The 26,718-nt window shown below is 37.0% G+C and overlaps 11 protein-coding genes across 16 annotated transcripts; 6 read left to right on the top strand and 5 right to left on the bottom strand.

Moving 5' to 3' along the window:
- Window positions 1-10: 10 nt before the first annotated feature.
- Window positions 11-3,040, bottom strand: AT5G04060 (S-adenosyl-L-methionine-dependent methyltransferases superfamily protein). The gene is made up of 7 exons (NM_120488.4): window positions 2,624-3,040; window positions 1,960-2,374; window positions 1,547-1,836; window positions 1,074-1,451; window positions 755-1,001; window positions 534-672; window positions 11-417 (listed from the first exon to the last, which is right to left on the bottom strand). Exons 1-7 carry the CDS (start codon window positions 2,796-2,798, stop codon window positions 259-261), a joined length of 1,803 nt encoding a protein of 600 aa, NP_196026.1. The 5' UTR covers window positions 2,799-3,040; the 3' UTR covers window positions 11-258.
- AT5G04050 (RNA-directed DNA polymerase (reverse transcriptase)) lies at window positions 3,027-6,053 on the bottom strand. 2 transcript variants are annotated; one of them, NM_001161223.1, is made up of 3 exons: window positions 4,347-6,053; window positions 3,709-4,095; window positions 3,149-3,626 (listed from the first exon to the last, which is right to left on the bottom strand). In NM_001161223.1, the coding sequence occupies exons 1-3, from the start codon at window positions 5,975-5,977 to the stop codon at window positions 3,557-3,559; spliced, it is 2,088 nt and encodes a 695-aa protein (NP_001154695.1). In that variant the 5' UTR covers window positions 5,978-6,053; the 3' UTR covers window positions 3,149-3,556. The 2 variants fall into 2 exon arrangements, with proteins under 2 accessions (NP_196025.5, NP_001154695.1); NM_120487.7 differs by having other exon boundaries at window positions 3,027-6,053.
- Window positions 6,054-6,366: 313 nt separating this feature from the next.
- AT5G04047 (Plant self-incompatibility protein S1 family) lies at window positions 6,367-7,039 on the top strand. Its single transcript, NM_001125694.2, has 2 exons — window positions 6,367-6,633; window positions 6,726-7,039. Exons 1-2 carry the CDS (start codon window positions 6,385-6,387, stop codon window positions 6,921-6,923), a joined length of 447 nt encoding a protein of 148 aa, NP_001119166.1. The 5' UTR covers window positions 6,367-6,384; the 3' UTR covers window positions 6,924-7,039.
- Window positions 7,040-7,838: 799 nt separating this feature from the next.
- AT5G04045 (Putative membrane lipoprotein) lies at window positions 7,839-8,390 on the bottom strand. Its single transcript, NM_202998.2, has 2 exons — window positions 8,308-8,390; window positions 7,839-8,218 (listed from the first exon to the last, which is right to left on the bottom strand). Exons 1-2 carry the CDS (start codon window positions 8,354-8,356, stop codon window positions 7,974-7,976), a joined length of 294 nt encoding a protein of 97 aa, NP_974727.1. The 5' UTR covers window positions 8,357-8,390; the 3' UTR covers window positions 7,839-7,973.
- Window positions 8,391-8,864: 474 nt separating this feature from the next.
- On the bottom strand, window positions 8,865-12,727 carry SDP1 (Patatin-like phospholipase family protein). 2 transcript variants are annotated; one of them, NM_120486.7, is made up of 4 exons: window positions 12,142-12,727; window positions 10,302-11,758; window positions 10,075-10,218; window positions 8,865-9,977 (listed from the first exon to the last, which is right to left on the bottom strand). In NM_120486.7, the coding sequence occupies exons 2-4, from the start codon at window positions 11,721-11,723 to the stop codon at window positions 9,066-9,068; spliced, it is 2,478 nt and encodes an 825-aa protein (NP_196024.1). In that variant the 5' UTR covers window positions 11,724-11,758; window positions 12,142-12,727; the 3' UTR covers window positions 8,865-9,065. The 2 variants fall into 2 exon arrangements, with proteins under 2 accessions (NP_196024.1, NP_001332745.1); NM_001342744.1 differs by lacking the exon at window positions 12,142-12,727 and having other exon boundaries at window positions 8,885-9,977; window positions 10,302-12,128.
- A 649-nt stretch (window positions 12,728-13,376) lies between these two features.
- AT5G04030 (uncharacterized protein) lies at window positions 13,377-13,607 on the top strand (the record flags this gene model as incomplete). The annotated part of the gene is made up of 1 exon (NM_120485.1): window positions 13,377-13,607. The coding sequence occupies one exon, from the start codon at window positions 13,377-13,379 to the stop codon at window positions 13,605-13,607; it is 231 nt and encodes a 76-aa protein (NP_196023.1).
- A 1,689-nt stretch (window positions 13,608-15,296) lies between these two features.
- Window positions 15,297-20,548, top strand: AT5G04020 (calmodulin binding protein). 2 transcript variants are annotated; one of them, NM_001342743.1, is made up of 3 exons: window positions 15,297-15,801; window positions 15,902-20,131; window positions 20,209-20,548. In NM_001342743.1, the coding sequence occupies exons 1-2, from the start codon at window positions 15,523-15,525 to the stop codon at window positions 20,087-20,089; spliced, it is 4,467 nt and encodes a 1,488-aa protein (NP_001332504.1). In that variant the 5' UTR covers window positions 15,297-15,522; the 3' UTR covers window positions 20,090-20,131; window positions 20,209-20,548. The 2 variants fall into 2 exon arrangements, with proteins under 2 accessions (NP_001332504.1, NP_001318476.1); NM_001342742.1 differs by having other exon boundaries at window positions 15,308-15,801; window positions 20,201-20,458.
- Window positions 20,549-20,972: 424 nt separating this feature from the next.
- On the top strand, window positions 20,973-21,964 carry AT5G04010 (F-box family protein). Its single transcript, NM_120483.3, has one exon. It carries the CDS (start codon window positions 21,001-21,003, stop codon window positions 21,862-21,864), a length of 864 nt encoding a protein of 287 aa, NP_196021.2. The 5' UTR covers window positions 20,973-21,000; the 3' UTR covers window positions 21,865-21,964.
- Window positions 21,965-22,169: 205 nt separating this feature from the next.
- On the top strand, window positions 22,170-23,036 carry AT5G04000 (uncharacterized protein). 2 transcript variants are annotated; one of them, NM_120482.3, is made up of 2 exons: window positions 22,170-22,370; window positions 22,448-23,036. In NM_120482.3, the coding sequence occupies exons 1-2, from the start codon at window positions 22,337-22,339 to the stop codon at window positions 22,762-22,764; spliced, it is 351 nt and encodes a 116-aa protein (NP_196020.1). In that variant the 5' UTR covers window positions 22,170-22,336; the 3' UTR covers window positions 22,765-23,036. The 2 variants fall into 2 exon arrangements, with proteins under 2 accessions (NP_196020.1, NP_001190220.1); NM_001203291.1 differs by having other exon boundaries at window positions 22,200-22,370; window positions 22,442-23,032.
- A 728-nt stretch (window positions 23,037-23,764) lies between these two features.
- Window positions 23,765-24,586, top strand: AT5G03995 (uncharacterized protein). The gene is made up of 2 exons (NM_001125693.1): window positions 23,765-23,946; window positions 24,314-24,586. The coding sequence occupies exons 1-2, from the start codon at window positions 23,884-23,886 to the stop codon at window positions 24,506-24,508; spliced, it is 258 nt and encodes an 85-aa protein (NP_001119165.1). The 5' UTR covers window positions 23,765-23,883; the 3' UTR covers window positions 24,509-24,586.
- Window positions 24,520-26,398, bottom strand: AT5G03990 (FK506-binding-like protein; the record flags this gene model as incomplete). 2 transcript variants are annotated; one of them, NM_120481.3, is made up of 2 exons in its annotated part: window positions 26,010-26,398; window positions 24,520-25,516 (listed from the first exon to the last, which is right to left on the bottom strand). In NM_120481.3, the coding sequence occupies exons 1-2, from the start codon at window positions 26,110-26,112 to the stop codon at window positions 24,711-24,713; spliced, it is 909 nt and encodes a 302-aa protein (NP_568132.1). In that variant the 5' UTR covers window positions 26,113-26,398. The 2 variants fall into 2 exon arrangements, with proteins under 2 accessions (NP_568132.1, NP_001331630.1); NM_001342741.1 differs by having other exon boundaries at window positions 24,711-25,516; window positions 25,807-26,398.
- Window positions 26,399-26,718: the final 320 nt, after the last annotated feature.

Below are 26,718 nucleotides of genomic sequence, written 5' to 3'. Positions count from 1 at the left end.
GACGAAGAAGAGAACAAATGGACTCACTTTGGGCTTATGCAGAGTGTTCAATGTGGGACAAAAATGTTTACAAGTTTAAAAAAAGGCCCATCGGCTAATTCTAGTTTTGGTTATGAGAGTGTGTTGCGAAACAAAACATGTACAAGGAGACATCTATTACAGTTAATCAATGAACAAACATTACAAAAGTAATCTGTAATTTCTTTTTCTTAGTAATAACCAAGACAAGTAAAAAAGAATTTCTACACGTGGACTTTTTCAAAGGATTGCCCAAAATTTCTTTCTGCAAAATAGAACAGTTTCTGTCTTCTTGTATTTGTCTTGAAGCTCATGTGCTTCAACTTCCCAAAGGAACTTAGGAGCCAAGTCTCGGACTCTTGAGACGATTGATTCCTCGTCTCTGATAATGATAAATCCCTGCAAAAACCCCAAAATCCGCATTAACCATTATTTCCAGTCACAGACATAACAAGATGAGATGGGTTATGACTAAATGGTAGTGAGACCGATAAGGTTAATGCTTTGTAAAATACCTGAGGGCGTATAATGCGGTCCATCTCAAGCATGATGTCCTCTAGTAAACAACCTTCACCGTAGATTTTATAGTGAGTGAAGAGATGGTCCGCGTGTAGCAGATCGTAAGTACGGGGATATGTTGAGAATGGCTCACACCTATGAGGAACAAGTTTTACTATCGGTGCTAAGCTTAAGTGAGAAAGGATGAAAATTTGAGAAAGAGATCGTATTCGCTTACCAATCATGATAAGCACCGGTTAAGCCCCTCTGGTAAATTCCGGATAAGGTATCGTTCATTGTAGCAGGTACAACGTTCATGACCCAAAGGGGATATGAGTTCATGGCTGCGGCAAATCCACCAATGAATGCATTTGTGTCCATCACATTTCGCACTTCAGTCTTATTAACATTCATCAACTCCCAGTACTGATTCACTTGTTCTCTCCAGAAGTTTGTGTCCAATGTAAATTCGTCTTCGCTGATGCCTGGTGAAAATTTTCCCAAGTGAATTAAAGGAGACAAACAGAACATAATCTCGTTTCTAAGAAGAAATGTACCTTTTTCTCTTAGACTTGTTGGATATGAAGATAGACGGTCAGTTAAAGAAGAGGGTTTCTGTTGTCTATTTTCACTAATGTCCACACAGTCTCTAAGAGGAACTTTCCATGAAGCTTTCGAAACATCTTCTACACCACATATAGTTATAAGCTCTAGCTCTGCATTCTTCCTAAGGCAAGCCTCGTCATCTTCTTTAACCCATATTGCAGTCTGTACCTTTCGGGAAATGAGCTTCCAGCACATTGCGCTAGTTAGATTGACCAACTTATCCCAAATCACAGGGAAATCTTTATCCTTTCTGTACGCAGGTGGTGCCGAGTAAACAAAGTATCCATTGGGTCGGAGAAGACGATTAACCTCTTTCATCAAGACACCATCTGCAGAATCAAACCCAAATGACTCTCTTTAGTTCCAAATAATACAAAACCAAGCAAGGCATTGAGAAACAAAAAGAAGAACACAAGAGACATACCATTTTCATGCCAATCAACACGACATCTTGAACAGTGAACCATATCAAACGAGGCCGCGGGATATGGCATTTGTTTGGTGGCTATGGCAGAGATCATTGCGCGGATTCCTCTCTCCAATGCAAACTGGATTTGGTTTTCATGACCATCTTTAGGGGCAAAAGACATTGTCTTTATACCTAAAGGAAGAAGATAAGCTGCAAAGCTAGCAACTCCACATCCAACATCAAGAACTTGTTCAACCCCAGCTGAAAGAAGGTCACCTGTTTCATTAGTTGTCATGTTTCCTAACCTGTATTACAATACAGAAATTCAGGGGAATGCATTAGGCAAAAGTATAAAACCCGGTCTAACCTTCTTCTCCCTCGAATTCCAAAGCAATATAGAAATCGAAACACATGATAATTTCAAATACCTCTGGATGTATTCCGGAGCTCCATGTTTGAAATGAGTACCACCACCAGGGAACCACCATAACTGACCTTGTTCATGCACCCAATTTTGGCCGCCTTTCACTTCAGCAAGATGCGTATGATTCACATTGCTTCTCCATACATAATCTCTGCTAGTCGGCCAGCGTATTGGTATCTTATAATCTTTAGGCGGAGGAACCAAACAAAACAGACGCTGTTCGAGTGGCGGACAGTGTCTCTCAAGCTCTTCTCTTCTAGAAAGATTCAAGCTTGGGAGAAGCTGTTGCACATACGTGACATTGTGACAAGGTATATACTCATTGAACTTCAATGGACAAACATTCACCCCACTCTCAGGGATCGAAACAGAAGTTCTCCGGTAAGTGAGCTCTATTTTGTTAGCAAAATTTGATGGACCTGCAACAAAAAAACTGTTGCATTATCTATTCATGTCCTAATCCAACAGAAACTGAAGACCTAAGTGGTCAAAAAAGAAACTAGCGAGCTACACTGAGAGCTATGTTCGATATAGAATAGAAATCTAGTGGGTTTCAATCAATATAGCTCCGGAAAACAAAAATCAAGCAAAGCATGGAAATTTAACGATATACAGAGAAAAGGATAAGACTTTAAAAAAATACAGAGGGAGAGAGAGAGAGAGCGAACCAGATTGTGATGGAGAAGAAGAAGAAGAATTGGAAGAAGAAGGTTGGGAAATGTAAATAGGTGAATTGTTTCCGAAGATAGAGCCTGCGTAAAATGATCCAACCATTAGGACCAGAGCCACCATTATCATCTGCCCCGATCTAGCCGAACCAAACAACACATAACCTCCTCCCATGGTTTTCAAATTCCTTTCTTGCTCTTAAAACAATCCTTCCTCTTCTTCAACTCTCGCACGCTTGCTATTCAAATCTTTCTTTATACTTTTCTGTCTGAAACCATGTGAATCTATTGAGTGACTGAAGCAACCAAAAAAAGCTCAGCTTCGAACAGAGGAGACAGAGAAGATGAAGATCTCAAATTTATTTACGACTTTACCCCTAATGCTTCCCGTCGGCAATCCATGTGAGGGACACGCGACACATTTTTCTTTTTCATGTCTTTTTGCAAATTGGCCCCTCAAAACTTCTTGTATTCACATATCCACTCCTACATTTTCGCAATTATACTAGACGTCCTCGCGAGTTTACCAGAACAGTAATTGACCTCACTTCTTTCTTTACATGATACAGAAGAAAAGTGTCCCTCTTACTACTACAATACTAAAATGTAGATTCATACATTACACGATTGCAAAATTATAGTTATACAACTGTCAATTGCCAACCGCCAATTCGACAAATATCCATCGTGTCAACTGCTTTTGGTGTGTCAAATGAGATCACAATGCTGAGCGTGATACTGACGACCGTAAAGGAACAAACATGTTCGCTCCGTGCAAGGTACAGCTCAGGTGTATGCAGATGATCATTGCGTTTTTCAGGTAACTAATGCTCAAATCTTTGTTTCCTGATCCTGAGAAGAACCAAACCCCCTGACAATTATGAAGCTTACTATGCCATTGCGCAGCCAGACAGTTGCTTATGAAGTATTCATTCATTTTCCTATCATGATGAAATCAAGACAAAATGTGTATGTGATACACCCTGTTGGCACGCATTTTCGCCTGATCTCAGCAATGGCCATTTTTACTTCTTACTCTCGTGCAGATGTTATAACCAATTGTAGAAGAGAGTAACAGACATCACCTGAGATCGATGAATGAACTACTATCAACATCCTGAAGGGTTATTTTACCCAAGTATACATCACTGATGTGAGTGGAGCACAAAGGGAGACATTTCCGATTCAAAGCTGAGTGGATGGTGCCCATGCCAGGAACCCATTTCTCTTCGTCTAGTGGGTTGATATGTAAACGGTTTTGCAGTAGATGTACACGGTGCATAATTGTATCTGATCGTTCACAAAAACTAGCAGCACAGTGATGCAAGGGCTCATCAGATGCGAGCCTGATCAAAAGCAACGATAGTGTGCCATCCACAGGTTTAGGGTCTGAAAGGTTCTTGTCTCCCATCATCTTAACCTCTCTTTCCGATGGAAAATGGGCCTCTTCCCTCCCGTCAAGATCTGATACTCTGAGATCTTTCGTGTAGTGTCTAATAAGCTTTTTAGTGGATCCATGCTTCTCATGCTAGTGTCAAATACATGAGAACCTCATATGATACGTACCAATGATTTTACCATCTTATAATTGTGGCAACAGCAGAAGAAATCAAGCCATTTACGCCCTACCCCTGCATACCATTTGATGATATCAGAATCCTCGAGAGTCACGAGGTGAATGATAGGCCGTGGTCGTCCCATGCTGTTTGTGAACCCAACTAACTTAATAGCCTTTCTGACAAGTTCCTCCGGAGCTGACACCTTCATGCATAACTTAGTCAAATCCTCAACTGTCCTTTCAGCATATCTCTGTTCCTCTTCTTCTTCTACTCTCCTCTCCTCATCCTCAAGTACCTTTTTAGCCTGGGTCGGAGCCAAATGTTTGTCCACCTGCTCCTGAAATTCATCATAAGCATCAATCAGGTCTTGTGGTAATTTCTCTCTAATATGTCTCAAAGAGAGAAAATCTCCTCTAGTGAGCAGCCAGTGCCATTTCCATCGCTCTTCGAGAGAACCCATAAAGTCTTGCATAACTTCCTCTCCCCAGCTCTGGAAAATATCCCTAACCTCATTCTCTATCTCACCTTCAAATTTAAACCCATTGCTCTGCTTGATTTTCTTCAAGACATGTCTAAATATTTTAAGCCCCAGTGTCTTACGATTCCTCTCCCTAGCATTTCTTAACTCCAACTTCCTAACGTCTTTCTGCCTCTGATACTTCTTCATTGCTCTGACCGCCTTCTCAGACTTAGGCGGGCGCAAAACCGAAGGTGGAACAGCCTGAAGATACATCCCTAAAAAGTTAATCTTCTCTGACACTGCACTATGAATCGATGTGTTCAATCTATCTACTCTCAACTCTAGTCTCTGTTCCAAAATGTCAACAATCCGCTTCTTCAAATCCATCGTCAGCATTTTCGAGCCTGATGTTATCACAAGTATCTCATCCAAATACCTAACTGCATAAATATTCACTGGCTTAAAGAAAACATTACCTGTTGATTCCTCATCTCCTGTACCAACGCGAGGATTCTTAACTTTCATCTTTAGCCTCAAATCTTGAATCTCTTTGTCAAGTCCATCAAAGTAAACATTGATCAAAATCGAACACAAGCCACACTCTTGTGGAAAACCTCTTCCACTATTACATCCACCAAGCTCAATCTTCAGAATCCCAAACTCAAACAGCTTCTTGATCATCTCAATCAACATAACATCGTTGATCTTCTCTCCAACAAAGCCACACAGTATATCCACATTACGTTCTTCAAACATTTCTCGAGCAAACGAAACACGAAACCACCACCGTGGATTCTCAACCGAGTTTTTCAGGTAACGAATCGCTGTATGCCTACCCATACCAACACGTCCACCATACGAAAACGTAGCGAATCGATCATCATACACAATCTCAAGAACCATTCTAATAGCTTCTATCAACACTTTGAGTTTTAAATTGGGAAGAACAAGACTTGAAGAGATGAATTCGACGCAACATGAACGAATATCAAACCTGCCTTCGCGTATCTCGCGCCCCATTTCTTCGATTGAGAACCTCCGGGAGACACGATCGGCTAAATCTCCGGACGAATTGGCGGAGAGAGACAGATTCTGACAGGCGGCGAGAAGGACACAAGGCAGAGAAACGGCGTTTTTAACGAGACTGTAGAACTTACCATGAGAGTATTGCTTGAGAACTAGGGCTTCGAGCTCTGATTTCACCAATGGCTCAGTGATGGTTTGGTCGGAGTTCAAAAAAAGCGAAGAAGCAGTACTAAGATTCCTCAAGGAAGAAGAGACAAGGAATGAGATTCCACGGTTGTAGAAAGAGTGAACTCTCAGCCGCAAAACCATGGAATAGAAAAAGTTCAGCGAAGTGTTCACCGGCGGCGACGGAGGAGGAGCAGAGCAGAGAGGGAGAAAACAAATTGGAGAAGAAATGGATTACTTTACTTTTGGGCTTTGATGTCTGTTTCGTGGGCCGAGTTCTCAAGTGAAATCCAAATTACGTGAAACAATTTTTTTTTTTTTTGTAACATACATGTTTTGATGATCAATCTTATTATGTTATCGCTGATAGATCTTTTTCCTTTGATATAGTTTTTAGAAGTTATAAAATGATAGTCAATATGAAACGGAAAGAGTATAAAAGAAACACAATAAATGAAATGAAGTTAAATATATTAACAATTATACAAGTGTGTGAAAAAGGGTATATATACCTATTCATGTAATGAGAAAAAAAATATATAATAACAAAGATGGAGAAAATTCTTATATGTTTCCTCTTTATATTTTTTATCTCTATCCAGCAAATAGACTCTTTACTTATATTTAGGCATTTCAACATCCAAATTTCGAATCAACTTGGAGGTAACAAACAGCTTATGATCAATTGTAGATCCGGCAAACAACAAGCAACCAAAGTTGATTTTCTTCCCTTTAATACCGTATGGACACTCAAGTTCACAGTTTTCCCAAAAACTTTGATATGGTGCAACGTATGGATGGTAATTTCAAATTCTTCTTTTACTCCTAATTACATATTCATTACTACGATAGTCTCAAGTTTTATATATTTGAAATACATATATTTTTTCAGGGACCTAACTATGTGCATCATGCGAAGTTTAACGCATTTATTGGGAAAGAAAGTTTTATACATGATATATGTGGAGGGAGAAAACCTAACATATGTTTCTGGCAAGCGCAAGAAGATGGAATTTATGTACGAAATAATGCAACTGGAACCTTTAAGTTAATGTATAAATGGGATTCGACCAATATCAAAAAACTTTAAATAAATTAGAGACTTATTTTCAATAAGACAGATTTTGTTTAAAACCAAGATAAGAAAATGGTAGTCTATTAATATTTCGTTTAGTAAAATGTGTTGTTGTTTGATCTACAAAATTAAGAGGTTGCTGAGATGTGATTTAATTACATTCGATCTTATGACCTTGACTAAAGTTTTAAGGAAAAAAAAAATATTTTACCTTACTATGAGTAATGGGGGTGTTGAATAAATTGTTTAACAGCAAAAAATCATATGTAGATTAAACACAGTTGAATAGAGTCAACATGTTGAAAACCAAAAAATGAGGGCCACATGTGACACATGTCTTCTTTTTTACTAGATGTTAAAATTCTGAAGATTTAGATATTTTACTCTAACTATTTAAGATCAATTACTATATAATAAACTAATTTATTTTTTATATATTTTATATCAAATTAATCATTTTTTTCTTTAGAAAAAGAGACTTACTTTATTTGATTTGGACATAAAAAAGTTTATTTTACTATAATTCTTTTAATTATCTTCATATTTGTTTAAACTTTTAAACATTTAGAAAAATAGATTTCAACAATAAAATTATAAAATAAAATAAAATTATGTTTCAATTTTTTTAACTTTTAATTATCTTAACTTAAATTTTTCGATAAGTGTTATTAATATTTGCTACATGTAAGTTACTTTTACATAGTAACAAACAAATATTTCTTATGTCTCCTCCAAATTTTTGTATATTTTCCAAGCATTTAATTATGTGAGTTATTTTCTCAATAAAATTATTTTAGTAAAACATGTTAAAGTTAATTCTCTAAAGTTTAAATTTATTTTTAATATATATTTTTAAGAATTATATGTAAAGTAAAATATGTATTTATTTAAATTACTTGTGTCTAAAAACTAAAAGCAACGAAGACTTTTCAAAGCATAATGGTTAATTAAAATCAATATTTTTTTTTACTGATATTACATCTCACACATATGAATTATAATGGATATTTCTTTATATATAAGACATTATATTAAATTTACTCCAATCATTAGAGACCATTTAAATCAATTGGGGACACAAGTGCAGAAGTTTCCTCCAATTCTATCGCATATAACATGAGAGTTTGGTGGACAGCCAGAAAGGTCACAGTCTTCGACTCCATCACACTGACCACCAATGGGAGAACCATGAGCACATGTACATATGTGGTGTTCATTGCATATTACATGTGTTCCTACTCTGCAACCACGAGAATCACATTCCGCAACACTCTTACATCGAAATTGACCTTGACTCCTCAAAATCAGACCTGTATATATATTTTACCAGAGTTAAATTTCAAACTAAACTAAATTATATATTAAAAAAATACGTTAGAAATGACCTTGAGAAACTTACATGAAGAAATTAGGAGAAGAACAAAGAAAATGCTTGTAACTTTTTCCATTTTAATTTGTTGCTTACTAATTTTTCGATTTTCTTCAATTTTTTGTTAGTATTTTGGGTGAATGCAGACTTGTTTATATATATGGGGTTTTGTGTCTCCTTTGTTTCAATTCGATATGACTTGGTCAAAAAAAAAATATCGATATTAGATTTATTACCTTATCTTGGCGAAAAAGAATTTTTACCTTATAATCTTCTTATTTTTTTCCTTTTTATAAAAAAATCTTCTTCTATATTTTTTCAAACTAAAAGTTTACTATCTTATCATAGCCCAAAAATAAAAGTTTTACATTATTAGCCTTTTGCGAATCTTGGGTACATGTAAGTGTTTTTTGTACATAGTGAACAGAACAAATACTGTATATCTCACGTCTCCTTTAAATCTTCATATATTTTCCAATCATATACTTACGTACATCTCCTTGTCGAAAAAGATATATTAGATTATTTTTTCAACACAAATTGTCGTATTTGTCAGCATACACACACAAATTACAGATATATTTTAGATTATTTTGTTGACTAATGATTTTTGACTCAAATATTTTGTAATGGATGAGAGAATATTTTCTGAATTTACAGATATATTTCGATTTCACAAATGAATTTCAAACAATAAGCAATACAAACATACACAAGTGGTGCACTAAACCCTTTGGAAACTCTGCAAATTTAATTAAGAATCTATACTCACTTGAATCAATCACACTCTAAGCATCTATAACACTACCAGACACCGGTTCTTGTAAACCGGAATCTTCTGAAGAAACAGTAACCAGACTCGAGCCGTTATGTTCTTCTTCATTGTCGTTATCATCTTCTTCGTGTTCTGATACAGAGCTACAATCCATCTCCTTCTCCGGTATATCGAGCTGTACACTCTCTGGTAACTCTGTATTTTGGTTCCCAATCGATGGCATTCCCAAGTTCTCTCTTTTAACGACGTTTAACACAAATCCGTTACTCGTTCTCTCAGGCTGTAGAAGATCACCTTCAGTAACTGTTATGCTTGAAGTGCTTGTTCCAAGATTGTTGCTATTGCTGTTTGATTCGATATCCGAATGAGCCGCTATGGATCTCGGGCTTGGAGTAAACGAGCCACCAGGAGGAACTGCTGGAGAATTGGGACTGCTACTAAATCCTCTGACCAATGCAATGTCGATATCAAGACTCTGAACAAAATCAATGAACTTATTAGCAGAAGCTGTTCTCATTAAAGGTCCACCAGTTCTTGTCCAAGAACTCAACTCCACGCTCTCTGTTTCACTGTCGCTTAAATTCCTGCCCGAAGAAGCGTGGAGGTTATTGTCAGTGACTAGATCATCCAGTGAGCCTGTTGAGTTCTCTCTGGCAAGGACGTTCCAAGATGGGATTCTTCTTGAAGCATTGAATCTGGTGGTTGAAGCCAATCCGTGATGAGACGAAGACGTGGCAGTGGCGGCTCTCTCCGCACTTTTCTTGAGCCTCCGCATATGGTTAAGAATAGCTACAGAATCATCAAGCGCAAGCTCGATCCCGCAGTTTGATTTTATGGCTGAGAGCTTCTCCCAAGTGCATCTTCTTCCTTGGTTAGCCGCTTTCTGAAGCTCGACATGAGTCGGATTTTGTATAATCTTCGAGTACTACACAAAATCCACAACCCAATAAGAATCTCAGGCAAGTCTAAAATCTCTGATACCAATCAAAGAAAATTCAAGATTTCGGGTTTTGGATAAAAACCTGAGCAAGAGTAGCAGGCATTACAACTGTAACATCACCTTCCCACTCCTGAGCAAAAAGCTTTGCGAGTCCACCGAGAGGAAAACCGAGCTCTAATACCTGGTTGCATCTATGTTTGACCTCCATCTCCACTAGATGCGCGAGCTATATAAAAGGCGAAAAAGTAGCGTGGTTACAACAAAGAAAAGAAACAGAGACCAACAAAAACAACTATGCTAAATACATACCTTAGCTGCGAATCTACCACCATAAGCTCGAACTAAATCCTTTAGACGCAGTAATGGAGCAATGTGAGGATTGGCTTGGCTCACAATAAAATGATTGACATTGAACAGTTCTTTAAGCTGCATCATTGGTAAATCAACCTCCAAACTACCATCTCTCCACCGGCGTCCAGATGATGATTTAGTGCCTACTTCTGGATCCAAATTGAAAGGTGGATGATACGGTACGATCTCTCCACTTCGATCTTTAGCCATTAGCTCTTGAGCTTCAAAGAGACCAGGAAAAGCACAAGAAGCAGTCACTGCGCTCCATATAACCACATGAGGCGAAGTCAAATAGTTAAGACACCGAGGAGGTTCATGCTTTCTTGGGGAGCAAACGGTGATCCCGAGAATCCTTCCTGTCATGTCATAAGCTTCTTGGAATGTGAGATTGCTTGTGAGGTTTCTAAGCATACATTGCAACTGTCTGATATCGTGTAGAGCCCCTTGTGTCATTACCCGTTTCACTATTGAGAACACGCCTCCGAGCTGATCAAAGAACTGTAAAGAATGCAAAGAATTCTCAAAGAAACTCTGTAGTTCTGGCCAAGACCTTGAGGCCACAACAGCACAAATGATGGATCCAACACTAGAACCAGCAATTATTCGAGGTAAAAGCTTATGCTCAACCAAAGTCCTAACCACACCAACATGAAACGCACCAAGAGAAGCCCCACCACTCAAAAGCAAAGCCGTTCTACCAAAGGCATGCCGTGTTTCATGCATAAAAGAAAGCTTCTCTTCTAAAGAAAGCTCCTCTGAATCAGAGTTACAAACCATTCTCAACTGAGTAGACACCTCATCAATGTACTCTTTGATATGTCTAGGAACCTGAAGTCTACCTTTATGAAGCTCCGAATTACACATATTACCGAGATTCCTCACCAAATCAGCTCTCATACAAAACATAATGTCTCTAAGTGAGCCTTCTTGGCGACGATGACGAAGCTCCTGAAGCTTGTTCTTAACCAACTCTTCATCATAAAGATCAGATTCATTCATCTTTGGTGTTTCCTTCTCTAACATCTTAGCAGCATGAGCCCATTCCTCATAAGTCAAAGCCGTCCGCATCATATTCCTCCAAAACTTCCTCCGGTAAGCCATTTCCGCCTTTATTTTCACATTCGTGTATCGTTTCAACACAAAGGCAATGATTGTAACCACCGCTAAAATCCCTTGAGGGTTCCGAGGATGAAACCACGACACAAACGGTGAAACGGTCAGCTTAAATCTAAGAAACCAATGCAACAAGAACCGAAAGAGATCACGCCTAAGCTGTGACATTGATCTACAGAACAAGACTCTGAAAGCAATGGTTCGACCCATGATAGATGATGGTCCAATCGAAAAGGGATCGACACTAGCCTCATTACTTATATCCATTATTGATTCGAAGATGAATTTGGGTGTGTTTTCAACTGCGAAGGTGACAAAAAAAACGAGAACTCATGAGAAGAAGCATATATTTATTAAAACCTCTGCAGAGAAGAAACAGAGTCATGATCTATTTTTGGAATCTGAAACCGTGTCAGCTTTTTTTTGTTACCCCAAATAGGCTAATCAATGAATCTATGAAGCAATTCGCAAAATTAAGCAAAGCAAACTCATTTTTTTAATAAAAGTTATGATCTTTTTTCTAATTAGAGTTTCAATTCGATGAAAAGAGGAGACTTTGACAAGATCATTTTTCACAGCACCCAGTAAACAAAAAAAAAAAGAGAGAACTTTGAAATCAACAGAGAAAACCCAGAGATTTCAACACAAAGACCACCAGATCAAATAAGAAAGTAGCCTTATTTACCTGATTATCTGGGGAAAATCGACAAGAAAAGAAGAGACGTGAAGCAGAGAGGTTTACTTGAGAAGAGAGAAGAGATCAGAGATAAATGGGGGAATAAAAAAAAGAAGAAGATTTTTGCATAGGGAATCGCAACGAGATAAGACAGGCTCGATCTGATAATGGTGACACGGACGCAGAGTCAGACTCAGACTCGGCCGAGAAATGGCCGATCATGACGGCTTCTTTTTTTCTTTTCTTTTTTCGATTAGCGTGACGACTTGCACAAATACAACAAAACCAAAATAAGTTCGTTGGATAAGATTTTACGCTATTCCCACGTGGATTTCTAAAACATCAAGATGTTTTCATCTGAAATTCTAAACAGCATGTAGTCTTAAAATTTCAAGGTAAATTACACTGTTCAATTTAAACGCTGCGTTTAACAACATATAGATTTCCGCTAACTTCTAGCATAACAATGTGCTAAAGAGCCAAAGTATATCGGAGATTGGTGTTTGTTACTTGTACAATAATTAATCATAATGAAAGATTGTTCTCTCTGTGCAATCTCATATTGCAAATCAAAATTTGGACCATATAGCCAACCAAAAAAAAAAAAAACAGATGAATACACTTGAAAAACTGTGCCGAATATATTGGAAATTAACTCTTTTCAAAACTTAAGTGGAAAACTAAACGTTTGTAAATGAACAAAGAGTCATAAACGAAACTTGGATGATCCAACCATATCCTCTCGTTTTATTTTAATAATAGTGTGGACATCGACATAAATAAACGAATAATTCTAGAGAAGATGAAAAGCCCTAGTTGAATTTTTCAAATTTTTAATAATACAGTAGTGTGGATATCGAAAATAAATAAACGAAATATGCAAAAACCTCTCGGATACGTAATTCCAATATATACTTATATATGTTCTCACAGTAAAAAAATAAATATGGTGCAAGGAGAATTTGATTGGAAGTAACGAAAATAAAACTCGAAATCAACTATTATCATTTAGGCATTTATGATGTCCACACGAATATATATATATATATATATATATATATATATATATATATATTCTACTTCTTTTTTCGAATACACGCATTATACCAAAAAAAAACTTATAATTACTCTAGAGAAGATCAAAAGTCCCTACTAGTTGAACTTCAATGACTACACACATTAACAAAAAAACGTTTAAATATTCTAGAGAAGATACAAAGCCCTAGTTGAATCAACCACGAGTCATGGCGCTTCGTATGAACCATGTAAGGTTTCTTCTTATCCTCATTGTGGTTGCTTTCGTGGCCGGAGAAAGTTTTACGGTGAAGCAAGATTCAGCAAAGGGAGATGTAATTTGGGAAGAAGTATTTCACGGGGATTATGGTTCTTGGAGCCCGACTCCAAAAATTCCAAGACGTAGTCCAGCACCTATTCCTCATGATGATTTTGCACCACCACGTAGGTTGAAAGCGTAATTAGAGATTTCTGATTTTGCTAACGATCAAAGCGAGATTTTTTTATAGTTATAGAATCTCTTGATACGTTATATCTTTTTTAAGCATCTATATATTATACTATAGTCTATAGATTTCGATAAGAATAATGGTTTTGAGAAAAAATTTCCTTGTCATGCTTTAAATTGATAATAAGTTTTTTATGCCGCATATCACTGTTCAGTAATCTGTTTCTAAATTAGTGTTTTTCTTACTCGATCTCTACCTATCTAGCGTAATTATACCTTGTAAATCAAAATTTAGACCTTAAAACATGTTTACGCTCTGATCAATCGAATGTGCTCCAGAATATCAAAAGTCGGAAACCCTAAAAACTATATTTCGTGGTGCGACACAAGTCTCTTACATTTCTGAACATGCAATAGTAAAGCTGTATCGCTAGCTTATCGAGATTATTGCATCTTTATATACTTCTAGTGTTCTATCTCTTTGTACTCTATTTTTTTTCTGTTTTCTAGAAAATTATGAAATTATTATATCACCAATATTTGTTACAAAAACAAAACAAAAAGGTGTTCTTCCCTGCAAAGATCAATGGGTGAAGAGAGTGTGAATATTGCTTGAAATTTAGTTTGTGTGAAAAAAGCATATTCCAACACACTCGATTTTCATTGAATTAAAAATACGAAATAGGAAATTTGATATTTAAATAGGAAATAGGAAATAAGATCAGCTATATAGTAAGAAAATTTGATATTTAACTTTTGTTTTTGATGTGCGTATATATTTGTTATGTCTTGTAAGTTGTAAATCTACAAGTTTCAAAATTGATTAAAAACAGGTGATTTCAGAGGGATATTTGAAATCACATGGTAGATGTGTCATAATCAAACACATGTTTAAGAAGGGTCCCACAATTACGCGTTCTATTTATTTAACTTTTATTGGTACATCTTTCTACTACTACCTTTCTTGTGGCCCTACTTTTACTAGATCATAAAATCATGATACAAGCTTGATTTATGATTCAGTCAAATCAAATCTATATTATATGACCTAAACTTTGGAACATTACTCAAAGTGAAACATCAATAACTCATTAACACATCTGATTACTGTTGAAGTATCCTCTCTAGTATTAATACCAACTAATTCTTTCCTTTCAAGTGTCAACTATGTATATATCTCTATATATATTACTAAATAGTTGAAATATCTTCTGATTTTTCACAAATAATTACGTAGTATTATTAGCGAACTAACACCCACATTCCCTGTTCAATTAATTCACCAACCTCAATTAATATGTGTATTAAGCCTGAAATTATTAGAGACAGATATTTTGTGCCTCACTATATCATTAAATGTCGTTTAAATGTTCTTAGTCAATGAACGCTCTTTCTTTTCAGATTTCTTTTCTATCAACAAAAACTGATACTAATATGTCTATATATATAACGCAAACGTTTAATTAAAGAATTGACTTAAATTCTTAGTTAAGTTACAACATTCTTTTATTTATTGTAAACTAAAATTTCCTAAATTATAAAGACAATTTTTGTACTAATTATTTAAAAAAAATATTATATAAGCTGATAAAACAGGTCAAGTGATATTTGACGTCATCATTTCTATCGAGGAAAATAATATTTATCCAAATCTAACAGTGCTATAAAATTCAACTTCAGCTTAAAAAAATAAAAATAAAAATTCAATTACGGCGACTTTCTCATCTTCGAAGAGTGTTCAAACACGAATCAAACAAAACAAAGAAAACGAATAAAAAGTTCCGATCTTTGACGAACACAGAGAAACATAAGAAGAATTGCAATTTTGTGAATTTTGGTCATCTCTGTCTTTGAAAAAGAGAAAAAAACAGAGAGAGATTTGCGGTGACAATCAATCAAAAAGCTAGAAACTTTAGAGTAAACAGAGAATGTCGAATCCGATGTTCCCGGAGAAATGGGAGGAGAGCTCAACAAGTAAAAGCAGCAGAAGAGTTCATAAAAGGAGAGAGAGGAAGATGTGGAAGAAACCCATCAAGCTTTCTAGATTTCCCAGTTTCGGTTTCTCCGGTTCCGACTTCACTCTTGATCAGATTCCGGCCATCTTCTCCGGCTACACTGCCGAGTCTGAAGATTCCTCTTCCTCCGAGATGTCTGATGATTCCAGAACTTACTCGAAATCATCTGATGAGAATGAGGAGCTTGACCAGGCAAGTCTCACAATCTGTTCTGTTTTTCTTCATTTCTCTCTGTTTTTGTCGGAATCTTAGAGTTCCTTAGAATGAGAGATCTGGTGAGTTTTGGTTTCAGGAAAGGCCAAGATCGGTGAAGAGACGAGCGAAATCGAAGAGTATTTCACGAATTTCAAGCATGAAGGTTCTTAGGAGACAGTCAACGAGGACATTATATGGAGCAGGACAGAGATTGAAGAAGATGAGATCTATGAAGCGTTTAACTTCAAATTCGAGACAAATTCTAAGGAAAAAGAATCTTGATAGGGGAGATTTTGGATTGTTACAGCCTCATTACTTGAGACCAACGAGCTCTTCTGCTTCAAAGAATGTCGAAAACAATCAGAAGAATCTTGGAGCAGCTAGGTTGAAGAGAATAGCAAGCTTGAGATACAATGGTTTGCTTAAAGCTACATGTTCTTCAGCTATGAAAGGTTCTTCTTCTAAGAGGAGTAATGATGTTTGCACTTATAGGTATTGTTCTCTGCATGGTAGGCGTCATAGCCACGCTGCGGATAACAATGCTGGTGTTCCCTCTTTGAAGCGGTTTGTGTCGATGAGGAGGAAGTTTATGAATAGGCAGAAGAGTGTGAACCGGAGGTTGGTGTTATTGAAGAGGACTTTGAGTAGAAAGAGAGGGCCTTTAGGTGGTCGGGTTGTGACTGATCAAGAATCAAAGGAGGTGGATGATAATGTAGATGGAGATTCTGATGAAGAGGTGTTTGAAGAAGAGGTTTCCAGCTCTGTGGATGGTGGAAATGATAATGAATCGATTGGAAGATCTAGTGAGACAGTAATGGTTGATGTTGATGATAATGTGGATAGAGGAATGGATGCAATGGAGACTGTTGCATCAAAGGTTCAGGAATCTAAAACGGAGACTGTAGGTGCCACACTATGGCGCGCTATATGTGAGCAAACTGTGACGGGTCACGATCATGATGATGGTAAGGTCGATGGAACGACGAGTGATGGAACTGTGGGAGATAATGAAGAAGTTTGCAGAGAAGGTTCCTCTGGAGAATTGAGAGAAGAGGATGGAAAGAAAACCGAATATGTATGGAATGAAACTGTAACGCTCGTTAAGCAAGCGTTTGATGAGATACTTGCGGAAATCACCGATGATGACTCGTCTGATGATATTTCTATGACGAAGGATGAAGCTTTAGAGGTTGGATTGGGGGAAGAAGATGTAGGAGCGGATTCGAGTGATTCAAGTTGCTCGGATATGCAGCCTGTTATAGAAAGAGATACACATTTGTCTGTGATTGCTTCTACTTTTCATATGAGAGATGAATTTGGTCATCAGAGAGGTCCCAAGAAGTGGAGTTACTTGAAAAGAGTAATACTTCTCAAGAGATTTCTCAAGTCTTTGGACCGAAAAGAGAGGCGTAAGTTATCTGATGGCAAAGAGAGTGAAACAATAATGCGGTTGAGAAGAGAGCTGGTTGGGGAGAGGAAGAATGCAGAAGAATGGATGCTTGATCACGCACTTAGGCAAGTCATTTCGACACTTGCTCCATCGCAGAAAAAGAAAGTAAAACATCTTGTTAAAGCTTTTGAAAGTTTAATCCCAATGGATGGTGGTTCTAGAGGTCATGATGATCTTGTAAGTCCTGCAAGAGAAGAGAACGAAACAGTGAACTCGCAAACGCAAACGATCTTGAGAGACAATAAAGACGCTACTGATATACTAGAAGTTTCACCAGCAAAGGATCTTGAAGAAACAAACTTAACTTGTGAAGCATCATCCTTTTTGTCTATTGATATGAAATCTGATGAAGAGAACGAAACAGTGAACTCACCAACGATCTGGAGAGACAATGAAGACACTACTGATCTACTGGAAGTTGTACCAGCAAAGGATCTTGAAGAAACAAACTTAACTAGTGAATCATCATCATCTCTGTGTATTGGTATGAAATCTGATGAAGCTTTGGAATCAACAGCAGATGCAAGTTTATGTAATCATCTTGCTGTGGAAGAAGAAGTAGATGGGTTGGCTTTGGGTTCGTTTATAGAAGAAGAAGAAAAGAAGGGAGAATCTGAAAAGCAAAATCTTTCTACATGGAGGAACCTTATACAGAAGCACATGGTCATGAGAGACAACAGCGAGGGAAATCGTAATGAAACTGAGCAAGAACACAAGTGGTCCTATGGAACTGATCAGATGACAGGTATTGATGATGCTAATGCTGCAGCTGTTAAATCGATTCAGCTAGCATTTGAAACGATTCTCTCGGAGATACCTGACTCATCGTCCGACGAAGAGAGTGTTTCGGAATCATCTAACTCTCTTAAAGAGGAGAAAGAACATCAAGGAGAGACCAAGAGGAGCTGGAACAGCTTGAGAAAGGTTATACTTTTGAAAAGATTTGTGAAAAGCTTGGAGAAAGTACAGGTTCCTAATCCGAGAAAGATGCGTAATCTTCCTGTTGAGTCTGCATTTGAGGCAGAAAATGTATTCCTGAGACACCGATCAATAATGGAAGGAACAAGAACAGAAGGAGAGGAAATGATGCTGGATTATGCTCTGAGACAAGCGATATCAAGATTGGCTCCTATACAGAGAAAGAAGGTAGACCTCCTTGTGCAAGCCTTTGATATTGTCCTTGATGGCCATGATACACCTAAACAAACCAAGAACAGTGATACTCCCCGGAACAATGATGAAACTAAAGAAGGAAAACCGAGAGTAGAGGAAGGTTGTGAAGTCAACAAAGATGAGCAGAAGATTAAAAATGTCTTTGCAAGATTTCAGGTACATCAAAAAGACTTGAAAGGAGAAGAGGAGGTTCATAATACGCCTAAGGAATCCAGAAATTTGCCTCCTATCAGAAATTTTAAACAGCGAATCGTGGTTGAGAAAGGGAAAGACTCGAGAATGTGGAAGCTCATCTATAAACACATGGTAACAGAGAAAGAAGGAATTGATTCTGCAAATGCTGAATCAGTGGCTTCAGTTGAAAGTGAATATGATGATGAGGCTGGTGGTCTTCAGATTGATGCAAGAAGAAGCGGAACAGTTACACTTGTTAGAGAAGCGCTTGAGAAAATTCTCTCTGAAATTCCGGATAACTCATCTGATGATCAGTCTATGGACAGTGATATAACTACGGAGCAAGAACTATTTGAAAGAAACTCTCAAGTCAGTGAAGAAAAGAGTGAAGTTTCTTCAGCTACCTTCAAACCAAAGTTTACTGAGAAAAGAGTGAAGGGATGGAACAATGTGAAGAAAGTCATTCTTCTAAAGCGATTTGTTAGTGACTTAGGAAGTCTGACAAGACTCAGCCCCAAGACACCTCGTGTTTTGCCATGGGAACCCGATCCAGAAACCGAAAAGATCCGTTTGAGGCATCAGGAAATCGGAGGGAAGAGGAATTCAGAGGAATGGATGCTCGATTATGCTCTACGACAAGCCATATCGACATTAGCACCGTCTCAGAAAAGAAAAGTCTCTCTTCTTGCACAAGCTTTCGACACTATAAGCTTACAAGATATGGGGAGTGGTTCAACCCCGGGGTCAGCAGCATCGTCCAGGAACATCTCTCGTCAATCCAGCATTTCTTCTATGGCGGCCCATTATGAAAATGAAGCTAATGCTGAGATCATTAGAGGAAAACTGAGAAATCTCCAAGAAGATCTCAAAGAGAGTGCAAAACTTGATGGTGTATCCAAAGATTTGGAAGAGAAACAACAGTGCTCGAGCTTGTGGCGGATATTATGCAAACAGATGGAAGACAACGAGAAAAACCAAACATTGCCTGAAGAAACAAGAAAAGAAGAAGAAGAAGAAGAACTGAAAGAAGACACAAGTGTGGATGGTGAAAAGATGGAACTTTACCAAACCGAAGCAGTGGAACTATTAGGAGAAGTCATAGATGGAATCTCTCTTGAAGAGAGTCAAGATCAGAACCTAAACAATGAAGAAACAAGACAGAAGAGTGAAACTCTACAGGTCTCAAAAGTGAGGATTGACCGATGGAGCAACCTCAAAAGAGCGATTTTGCTTAGGAGATTCGTCAAAGCCTTAGAGAATGTAAGGAAATTCAACCCAAGAGAGCCTCGGTTCTTGCCTCCGAACCCCGAAGTTGAAGCGGAAAAGGTGAATCTTAGGCATCAAGAAACCCAAAACAAGAAAAATGGCGATGAATGGATGGTCGATAACGCACTTCAAGGAGTGGTTTCGAAGCTAACACCAGCTCGCAAACTTAAAGTTCAGTTATTGGTGCAAGCGTTTGAGTCACTTTCGGCTACAGGGAACTGAGACCAAGCAATATTTCTTATTACAAAGTTTCCAGTTCATAAGGTAAACAAAGCATCAGAATACTTTACTCTTTACTTAGTTTCTCCATTGTTTGATGATAACTTGATACAGCTTTGCAGCTTCAGAAAACAAAGAACCATGAAGAACAATATCTAAAAGACTAATCAAGGAACCGGAAGATAACTAAAGGCATTTTATTTGCTCTTGCAAATTATCTCATGTGTTTCTTTGTCTTTTGTTCTTGCATTGATTCATTATTTTGATTAAAATGGATTCAATTACAGAGTTGTCAAAACTCTTTGAGTTTCGTCTATATACACATTCTCTTGATTTTGATGATATAAAAGAAATAAAACAACAGTATATACTCAGTGTGATATTAGAGCTGAGATAGTTGTCATTTGTGTTGTTGTATGATCAATGAATTCAAAAATAAAATATTTAAAATAATAATACGAAAAATTTATTTTAAAAATTAAAAAAATATATTCAATACGAAAATCTCAAATATAAGAGTTTTCAAATTGAGTTTTAAAGAATTTTAGAATATAGAATTCTTATAACCATTCTAAAATACATCAATGTTTCAACATATAGTTTATTTTGCTAATAGTTTTAACAATTATTTTATTTATTGTAAAAATAAAAACCCTTAAACATGTATTTTGATTACAAAGATATATTTGGATCGAATCCGGATATACTCACCCTAAATCAATCCAAATATTTCCTATTTTTTGAATTATAGATTAAGTCTCACTTTATTGTTTTAACTTTTAACGCGTTTCCTAATAGGATTCGACATTGGTCATCAACATCTTCATACCGCTATAAATACACATGTTCAGTTCCAAGCTTTAGAAGAAGAAAAATAAAACAAGTACTGAAGTAAACAATTAGACAACTTCCACATGTCCACATACGTGTCCTCTGTCTTCTCTCTCGCCACCATGAAACAAAACCCTCTGAAGCGCAAACGCAACGATGAGATCACTGAAGAGAAAGTCGTACTACTCATGGCTATGCACAAAGAAGACGACGAGCACCAACATACCAAACCGTCTCCACCATCTTGGGAGATTCTCTGCCTTGTTGGTCCTTACATGGACCCTGAGTCACTAGCCGTAGCCTCTTGCGTCTCCACCACGTGGTCGAAGTGCTTCTCCTCGGAAGATCTATGGAAGTCTCTACCAGCCACACGACATTCTATATTCGCTAAAGCCATCACCAAGGAGGGAGCTAAGCCCGCCTGGTTATCGTACAAGCGTCTAATCTCTGAAGCAGAATCTGCAGCAAAACGCCGCCGCAACAACCAACCCGCGGAGCCAAAGATCTCTCTCTCCGATCTTGTTTTCATCGTCCACGTGTCAGCTGGATCAAAAGAAGCAGTGGTTGTGAAACAGGGGAAGGATCTTGTGTTTGGCTCGAACGAGCGGTTCCAAATCGAAGCTGATGTCCGCGACTCGGGATTCACCGCCGATATGAAAGACGTGAGCATGTCGTGGAACGTCGTGTTAAGGAATTACGAAAGAATGTTTCTAATGTCGGAGACTGTTATAAAGTCATTAGATTCTATGATTGGATGGTTCACCGATGAACTTCCGGGGACAAAGAACCGTTACTGTGACGGTAGCAACCTGGTGGGAGAAGTCAAGCCAAGTTTTAATGAAGATGTTCTTGATAAAGTCGTGTTCGCTATTGCAGATTCACGCAACTGGAAGTCTCTGTTCGTTGACGATGTCTTGAGATATCTCCAATGTTTTCTTGTCGACTAATAGTTTTCGAGTGTGGATTAATTGTTGAGCAAGTAACCTAGAAATTTCTAATGTATATTCCTTTTGTCAACAAGTTTCTAATGGATAATGTACAATATCTTTTTGTTCTGGCTAAAGTAAAGTTTACATAGTTTCCTTAAGCGACTTTCGATCAGAATCCTTTTTTCCGATACAAATTAAATTCCAATATTAAATAATTAGGGTTTTGAAATTTAATAATTAGGCTTTTAAATATTTTAATAAGATTGTCAGTTTTGACACGAAGTTGAAACTGCAGGGAACACGTGTAACTGTAACGGCTACGAAGACGCCACGTCACACTGAGTCTCCATCCCAAAAACTTTCCCCAAAACAAGAAAGAAACATACTTTGTTCTATCTTCTCTCTCACATAGGGTAAGCGATCTTTAAACATCTTTGCTCGATTTTTCGTGTAGTTCCTAGATTCTCGGAGAATCAAATTCACTTACTAAATGGAGCAAATTGCGGCGTTAGATGTCTCAAATGGTACAAATCCTCTTCTTCGACTTTAGTTTTACTCGATTCTATGAATAGTTTAATTAATCATTCCGAGAAAGGTGCAGGTAAAGTAAAAGAGCCGAGGGTATTATCTCCGGGAGGGTCCAAGATCGAAGAGAGGCAAAGTCACAGTGCTACTAATGAGAATGATATGAGTCAAGATGGTAGAGATCAGCCTCATGGTGAAGTGAACATGGAAGCTTCTATATCAGCAGAAGATGTGATAAGAGCTGGAGGGTTTGGTGCTAAAGATGACATTGGAAGCTTCCTTCCTGTGGCGAGTGACTCGACTGACTTTGAGGAATCAATCCGATCTGCACGCGATTATGAAGAAGCGCAACCAGAGGTTCAAAGACCGGGTCTTGGCTATCCGAAAGTGTAAATCTTTGCTTCTATAGTTCTTGTTGGGTTTTGTGAGTTCAATTGTTATGTGTGAATTGTGATGATGGACTAAGGCTGGATCATTCCAAGGTAGAGAACTCTGGTTTTAGTTGCTACATTTATAGAAAGTTTTTAGTTCTGTCAAGATGAATCTAAATATGTTTTCTTGCCCTGCTTATAGCAAAAAGTTTTTAAAGGACTTTAATATTTGATATAAGGGGGATGGATTATGGAAACTACCAATCATTCTATAAATCAGAATTATCATTATGTGGCAATTACGTTGAGATCATTAGCTGGTGGGACAAATTAAAACCAATGAGAGAAAGAAAAATGGAATCACCATTCAATAAGTGGCTCAAGTTGAAGAGACTCCACAATGCTTTTTTAGCTCATATGTATCATCCAATGTCCTGTTCTAACTTTTATGAAGTAAGACTTTCATTTCCTCTCCTTTTAAAAAAAAAATATTTAGAACTTTTATAAAAACAAAAAAATACTATTTCATATCTTTCAAAGTGGCTAATCATAGCTAGCACTCAGCTACTTGGATATTATTTGATGACCCTCTTATTGGCAACCACTATACATTATTAGTTTTTTCGTCCCATTCTTGCAAAGCCAAGAAAATCTATCAATTTATCTAAAAAAACAGATAAACGATTTTACCACCCACTTTCAAAGCAAAAACACACTAAGCTATAAGAGTATTGGTTAACTTCAAAAATAATAAAACACTAGAGTTGTACAATACATATAATTTATAATAAGAGCATTTGAATAATAACTTCTTTTAGTATTTTATCACTTTCTAGTTTTTATTTTGTCTCCTATAGCACTTTCTAATTATTCATTAGCATAATAGCCTCATTATTAATTTTTAAACAAAAGAAGCAATTGTTCTTAGCATAACAATGTATATATCCTACTTGTCTCTTCAGGTCACCAATATCGAATATTGCCCCTATTTATATCTCCACATCATAGACTTACCTTCTCTTGTCACCACCAAACAGATAAAACACTGGCACTTTCTATATGGGGAAAGAGAGAATCAAAGAACAATGATATTTTGTTCTAACCATCAAAAAGCATATTCTCAGTTTTCATCTCCGCTCTAATGGTGGAGGACATCTTCACACGATGCCTCTCTGAGAATGTTCTTCATGCTTCACAGACACACGTGCGTATTTTTGTCTCGAAAATGCTTTCTATTTTTACTAGAAATTGCTTCTATGAGCTTAATTTATATATAGTTAGTTTTTCATGGATGCATCATTTATATATTGTGTTTAAACTTCACATATTAGGTGTTGTTATCTTAAGCTTAATTCATGTCTCTTCTCTTAAACTTAGCGAAACAGTTTTTTGTTTTTGTTTTCCTTCTCTTTTGACTCAGTTATCTATTGATATTCAAGAGTATCGATCTGTATATTCTTAAACAAGAGGTATTTGTGATTTAGATTTTGTAAGAGATTCTTGGTAGAAAAAAAGTTTGAGATCCAATTATGTTTCAGGACAAGTCCTCAAGATCTTTTAAAATGTAGCAGAGACATTCTTTGGAGAAATCTGCAGAAGCTTTCTTCGTTTTCTTTCCAAAGGTTCATGAAGATGACCAACAGTGGAACTCTCGAGCCAGAGGCATGAGAGAAACTCGTACATTTTCCCGATCATCACTCTCCAAGCGTTTTGTATATATTCAAGAATTGAGCTCTATCATTCACAAGTTGTATATTAGATTATAATTTCCAAAATCACTCAGAAACTTATATAGGCATATCATTTTAAGTGATAAGATCCTCTGAAACGTTTAGACAAAATAATTTTGAGCCATCAGTATGATTCTAACACACACACACGGAACACACTCACACTATATAGTTAAACCTACTATACTACAGCTCTTTCCTCAAAAAATGTTTTATCAAGAGAGACTCTGTGTCTGATTCAGAAGGATTCAGTCCAACCCCATGCATTCGCCGAATGTTGCTGAAACCCGCCTCTGCTTCTCCCTCTCCCATTCCTCCATCGACAATCCTCCACTCGTTCTCCTCCATGTCGCCCTTCTCCTCTCTTTCTCCACCCTCTGTTCTCTCTTCCTTGATCCCTACCATTCCAATTCTCAACCTTCTTGTAGTTGAAGCTGTTGTTGTTGCAGTTTTTCTGATCCCAAGTTTCAGCTTTGAAGTTGTTGTTATGATCCCAAGAATCAGTGTTGGTGTTGTTGTTGTTATGATCCCAAGTTTCAGTTTTCTCCTTTATCCCCCAAGAATCTTCATTCCATCCATCATATTTCTGATCACCCCATGAGTTTTCTGGTTTACCCTTTCCAACATTCTCCTCGTTAATCCCTTCAGCGTCACCCCAACCAGTTCCCCAACCAAGCCCGCCATACTGTCCAGATAAAACCAAAGCATCGAGTATCACAACATGCTCTTGTTCTTCTGTTAAAGGGTCTGGACCACGTTCAAGGTCAAGTATCAACTCATTGTCAACTTCAGCATCCCAATCAACATCATCAATGTAAACATCAGGATCAGGCAAAGATAAGTCACAAGTTAAACCATTTATCTCTGCCCAGAAACGAGATTTAGCGTTCTTGAATGCGTCTTCACCAGCTGAGTCGTCCCATTGGACCACTCTATCGTATATGTGCATAAACCGCTTGGCCTCTACAACTTTCCACCATGGAACTGAACCAATCACAGCACAAAAATCCTTCTCCCACGCTGGAACAGAGATCTTGCAATTAGCTGCAAAAAAACATAAGAATCCAAGAGTTAGAAATTCTGATCACAGGATGAAGAATAACTTACAGATCAAGCAAAAGCTACAAACAATAAACTTGTCAAGAATCAGAGGGTTAAGAATCAAAAGTTCATTAACCTAAAATACATAGAAGAGATTAAAGTTCATATATTTCTACTGTACATGCAGGAATTAGTATATAGAAGGAAACATAAGTAAATTAAGATTAAAAAAAACTCACAAACCTAACAAAGATAGAGTCAATTAGTATTACAAATTCTCTAATTTCACTAACCTAAAATACATAGAAGAGATTAAAAGACCGAACATTGCTTAACGAACACAAACCCTAATTAAGAACACAAAAGAGGAAAACCCAATGAGAAACACATCAAGGAACTCGATTTGCAAGCGACGAAAGGTTATACATAATTGAACAACTCAAAATCACAAATTTAAGAAAGAAAAAAAACAGAGAGGAGAGAACAGAGATCATACCAAGAGGTGGCTTTGATGATGATTGCGTCATCGTCGTCCCTCGTTGACGACTATAATTATTGCTGTTGTTGTTTCTGGGTTTTTGTCTTCTCCAATTACTCATAATGAACCGACAAAGATTGAATTTTTTTCAAGCAGACAATGAAAATACCTTCCAAATCAGGAAGATTTAATGAACAAAATCCCTAATTTCGACGAGAAATGGCGAAGATAATCAGAGAGAAAGGTTGTTGTTTCTTTTAGAGCTCTCTGCAACGAAACAGATGATTTATAAGAAGATGAGGTGAAGAAAAATCAAAGAACACAGAGATTTCTCTCTAGAAATTTCCTTTTTCATTCTTTTTTTTTTGTCGTTTCCTTTTTCATTCTTAATTTCGAATTTTTCAGGTGAAAATAAAAAAGTAAAGAAAGCGTTTTAATATTTATTTCCTTTTTGTTTTAGGCAAAATATTGATATTAATAAAAAGAGGAATTTTCGATACGTTGCCTCGTTTTGCCTGATTCTAGTTGATTAAATATTAAATAATAATGTTTTTTAATAATATAAAATAAAATAAAAATTCTGACATATTTTCTCAGATCTCGTTCTATCAAATATTTTTCTTGAATTTATCACTATCAATAATTATTATTGAATATATCTATCTAAATCACAGACTAACTAGGAGCTAGATTATGAAACTCTATATATACACACACATAGGCAACA

Source organism: Arabidopsis thaliana, chromosome 5 (genome assembly GCF_000001735.4).
Source record: "Arabidopsis thaliana chromosome 5, partial sequence".
Classification (NCBI taxonomy): domain Eukaryota; kingdom Viridiplantae; phylum Streptophyta; class Magnoliopsida; order Brassicales; family Brassicaceae; genus Arabidopsis; species Arabidopsis thaliana.
The sequence above is the reverse complement of the archived record's forward strand: the minus strand, read 5'-3'. Positions and strand labels throughout refer to the sequence as shown.

Excerpts from the sequence above, each read along its gene's own strand:
- AT5G04000 (NM_001203291.1), top strand. The coding sequence starts at position 22,337 with ATGGAGCAAATTGCGGCGTTAGATGTCTCAAATG. Across the intron at positions 22,371-22,441 it reads GGCGTTAGATGTCTCAAATG|GTGCAGGTAAAGTAAAAGAG; the intron begins GTACAAATCCTC and ends ATTCCGAGAAAG.
- AT5G04045 (NM_202998.2), bottom strand. The coding sequence starts at position 8,356 with ATGGAAAAAGTTACAAGCATTTTCTTTGTTCTTCTCCTAATTTCTTCA. Across the intron at positions 8,219-8,307 it reads TCTTCTCCTAATTTCTTCAT|GTCTGATTTTGAGGAGTCAA; the intron begins GTAAGTTTCTCA and ends ATATATATACAG.
- SDP1 (NM_120486.7), bottom strand. The coding sequence starts at position 11,723 with ATGGATATAAGTAATGAGGCTAGTGTCGATCCCTTTTCGATTGGACCA. Across the intron at positions 10,219-10,301 it reads GTGGTAGATTCGCAGCTAAG|CTCGCGCATCTAGTGGAGAT; the intron begins GTATGTATTTAG and ends CCTTTTATATAG. Across the intron at positions 9,978-10,074 it reads TGCCTGCTACTCTTGCTCAG|TACTCGAAGATTATACAAAA; the intron begins GTTTTTATCCAA and ends GATTTTGTGTAG.
- AT5G04060 (NM_120488.4), bottom strand. The coding sequence starts at position 2,798 with ATGGGAGGAGGTTATGTGTTGTTTGGTTCGGCTAGATCGGGGCAGATG. Across the intron at positions 1,002-1,073 it reads AACAAGTCTAAGAGAAAAAG|GCATCAGCGAAGACGAATTT; the intron begins GTACATTTCTTC and ends AATTTTCACCAG. Across the intron at positions 673-754 it reads ACCGGTGCTTATCATGATTG|GTGTGAGCCATTCTCAACAT; the intron begins GTAAGCGAATAC and ends TGTTCCTCATAG.
- AT5G04020 (NM_001342743.1), top strand. The coding sequence starts at position 15,523 with ATGTCGAATCCGATGTTCCCGGAGAAATGGGAGGAGAGCTCAACAAGT. Across the intron at positions 15,802-15,901 it reads AGAATGAGGAGCTTGACCAG|GAAAGGCCAAGATCGGTGAA; the intron begins GCAAGTCTCACA and ends TTTTGGTTTCAG.
- AT5G04010 (NM_120483.3), top strand. The coding sequence starts at position 21,001 with ATGTCCACATACGTGTCCTCTGTCTTCTCTCTCGCCACCATGAAACAA.
- AT5G04050 (NM_001161223.1), bottom strand. The coding sequence starts at position 5,977 with ATGGTTTTGCGGCTGAGAGTTCACTCTTTCTACAACCGTGGAATCTCA. Across the intron at positions 4,096-4,346 it reads CTTGTCAGAAAGGCTATTAA|AGTATCAGATCTTGACGGGA; the intron begins GTTAGTTGGGTT and ends GAAAGATCTCAG. Across the intron at positions 3,627-3,708 it reads AGTTCATTCATCGATCTCAG|GCGAAAATGCGTGCCAACAG; the intron begins GTGATGTCTGTT and ends TGCTGAGATCAG.
- AT5G04047 (NM_001125694.2), top strand. The coding sequence starts at position 6,385 with ATGGAGAAAATTCTTATATGTTTCCTCTTTATATTTTTTATCTCTATC. Across the intron at positions 6,634-6,725 it reads TATGGTGCAACGTATGGATG|GGACCTAACTATGTGCATCA; the intron begins GTAATTTCAAAT and ends ATATTTTTTCAG.
- AT5G03995 (NM_001125693.1), top strand. The coding sequence starts at position 23,884 with ATGGTGGAGGACATCTTCACACGATGCCTCTCTGAGAATGTTCTTCAT. Across the intron at positions 23,947-24,313 it reads TTCATGCTTCACAGACACAC|AGACATTCTTTGGAGAAATC; the intron begins GTGCGTATTTTT and ends AAAATGTAGCAG.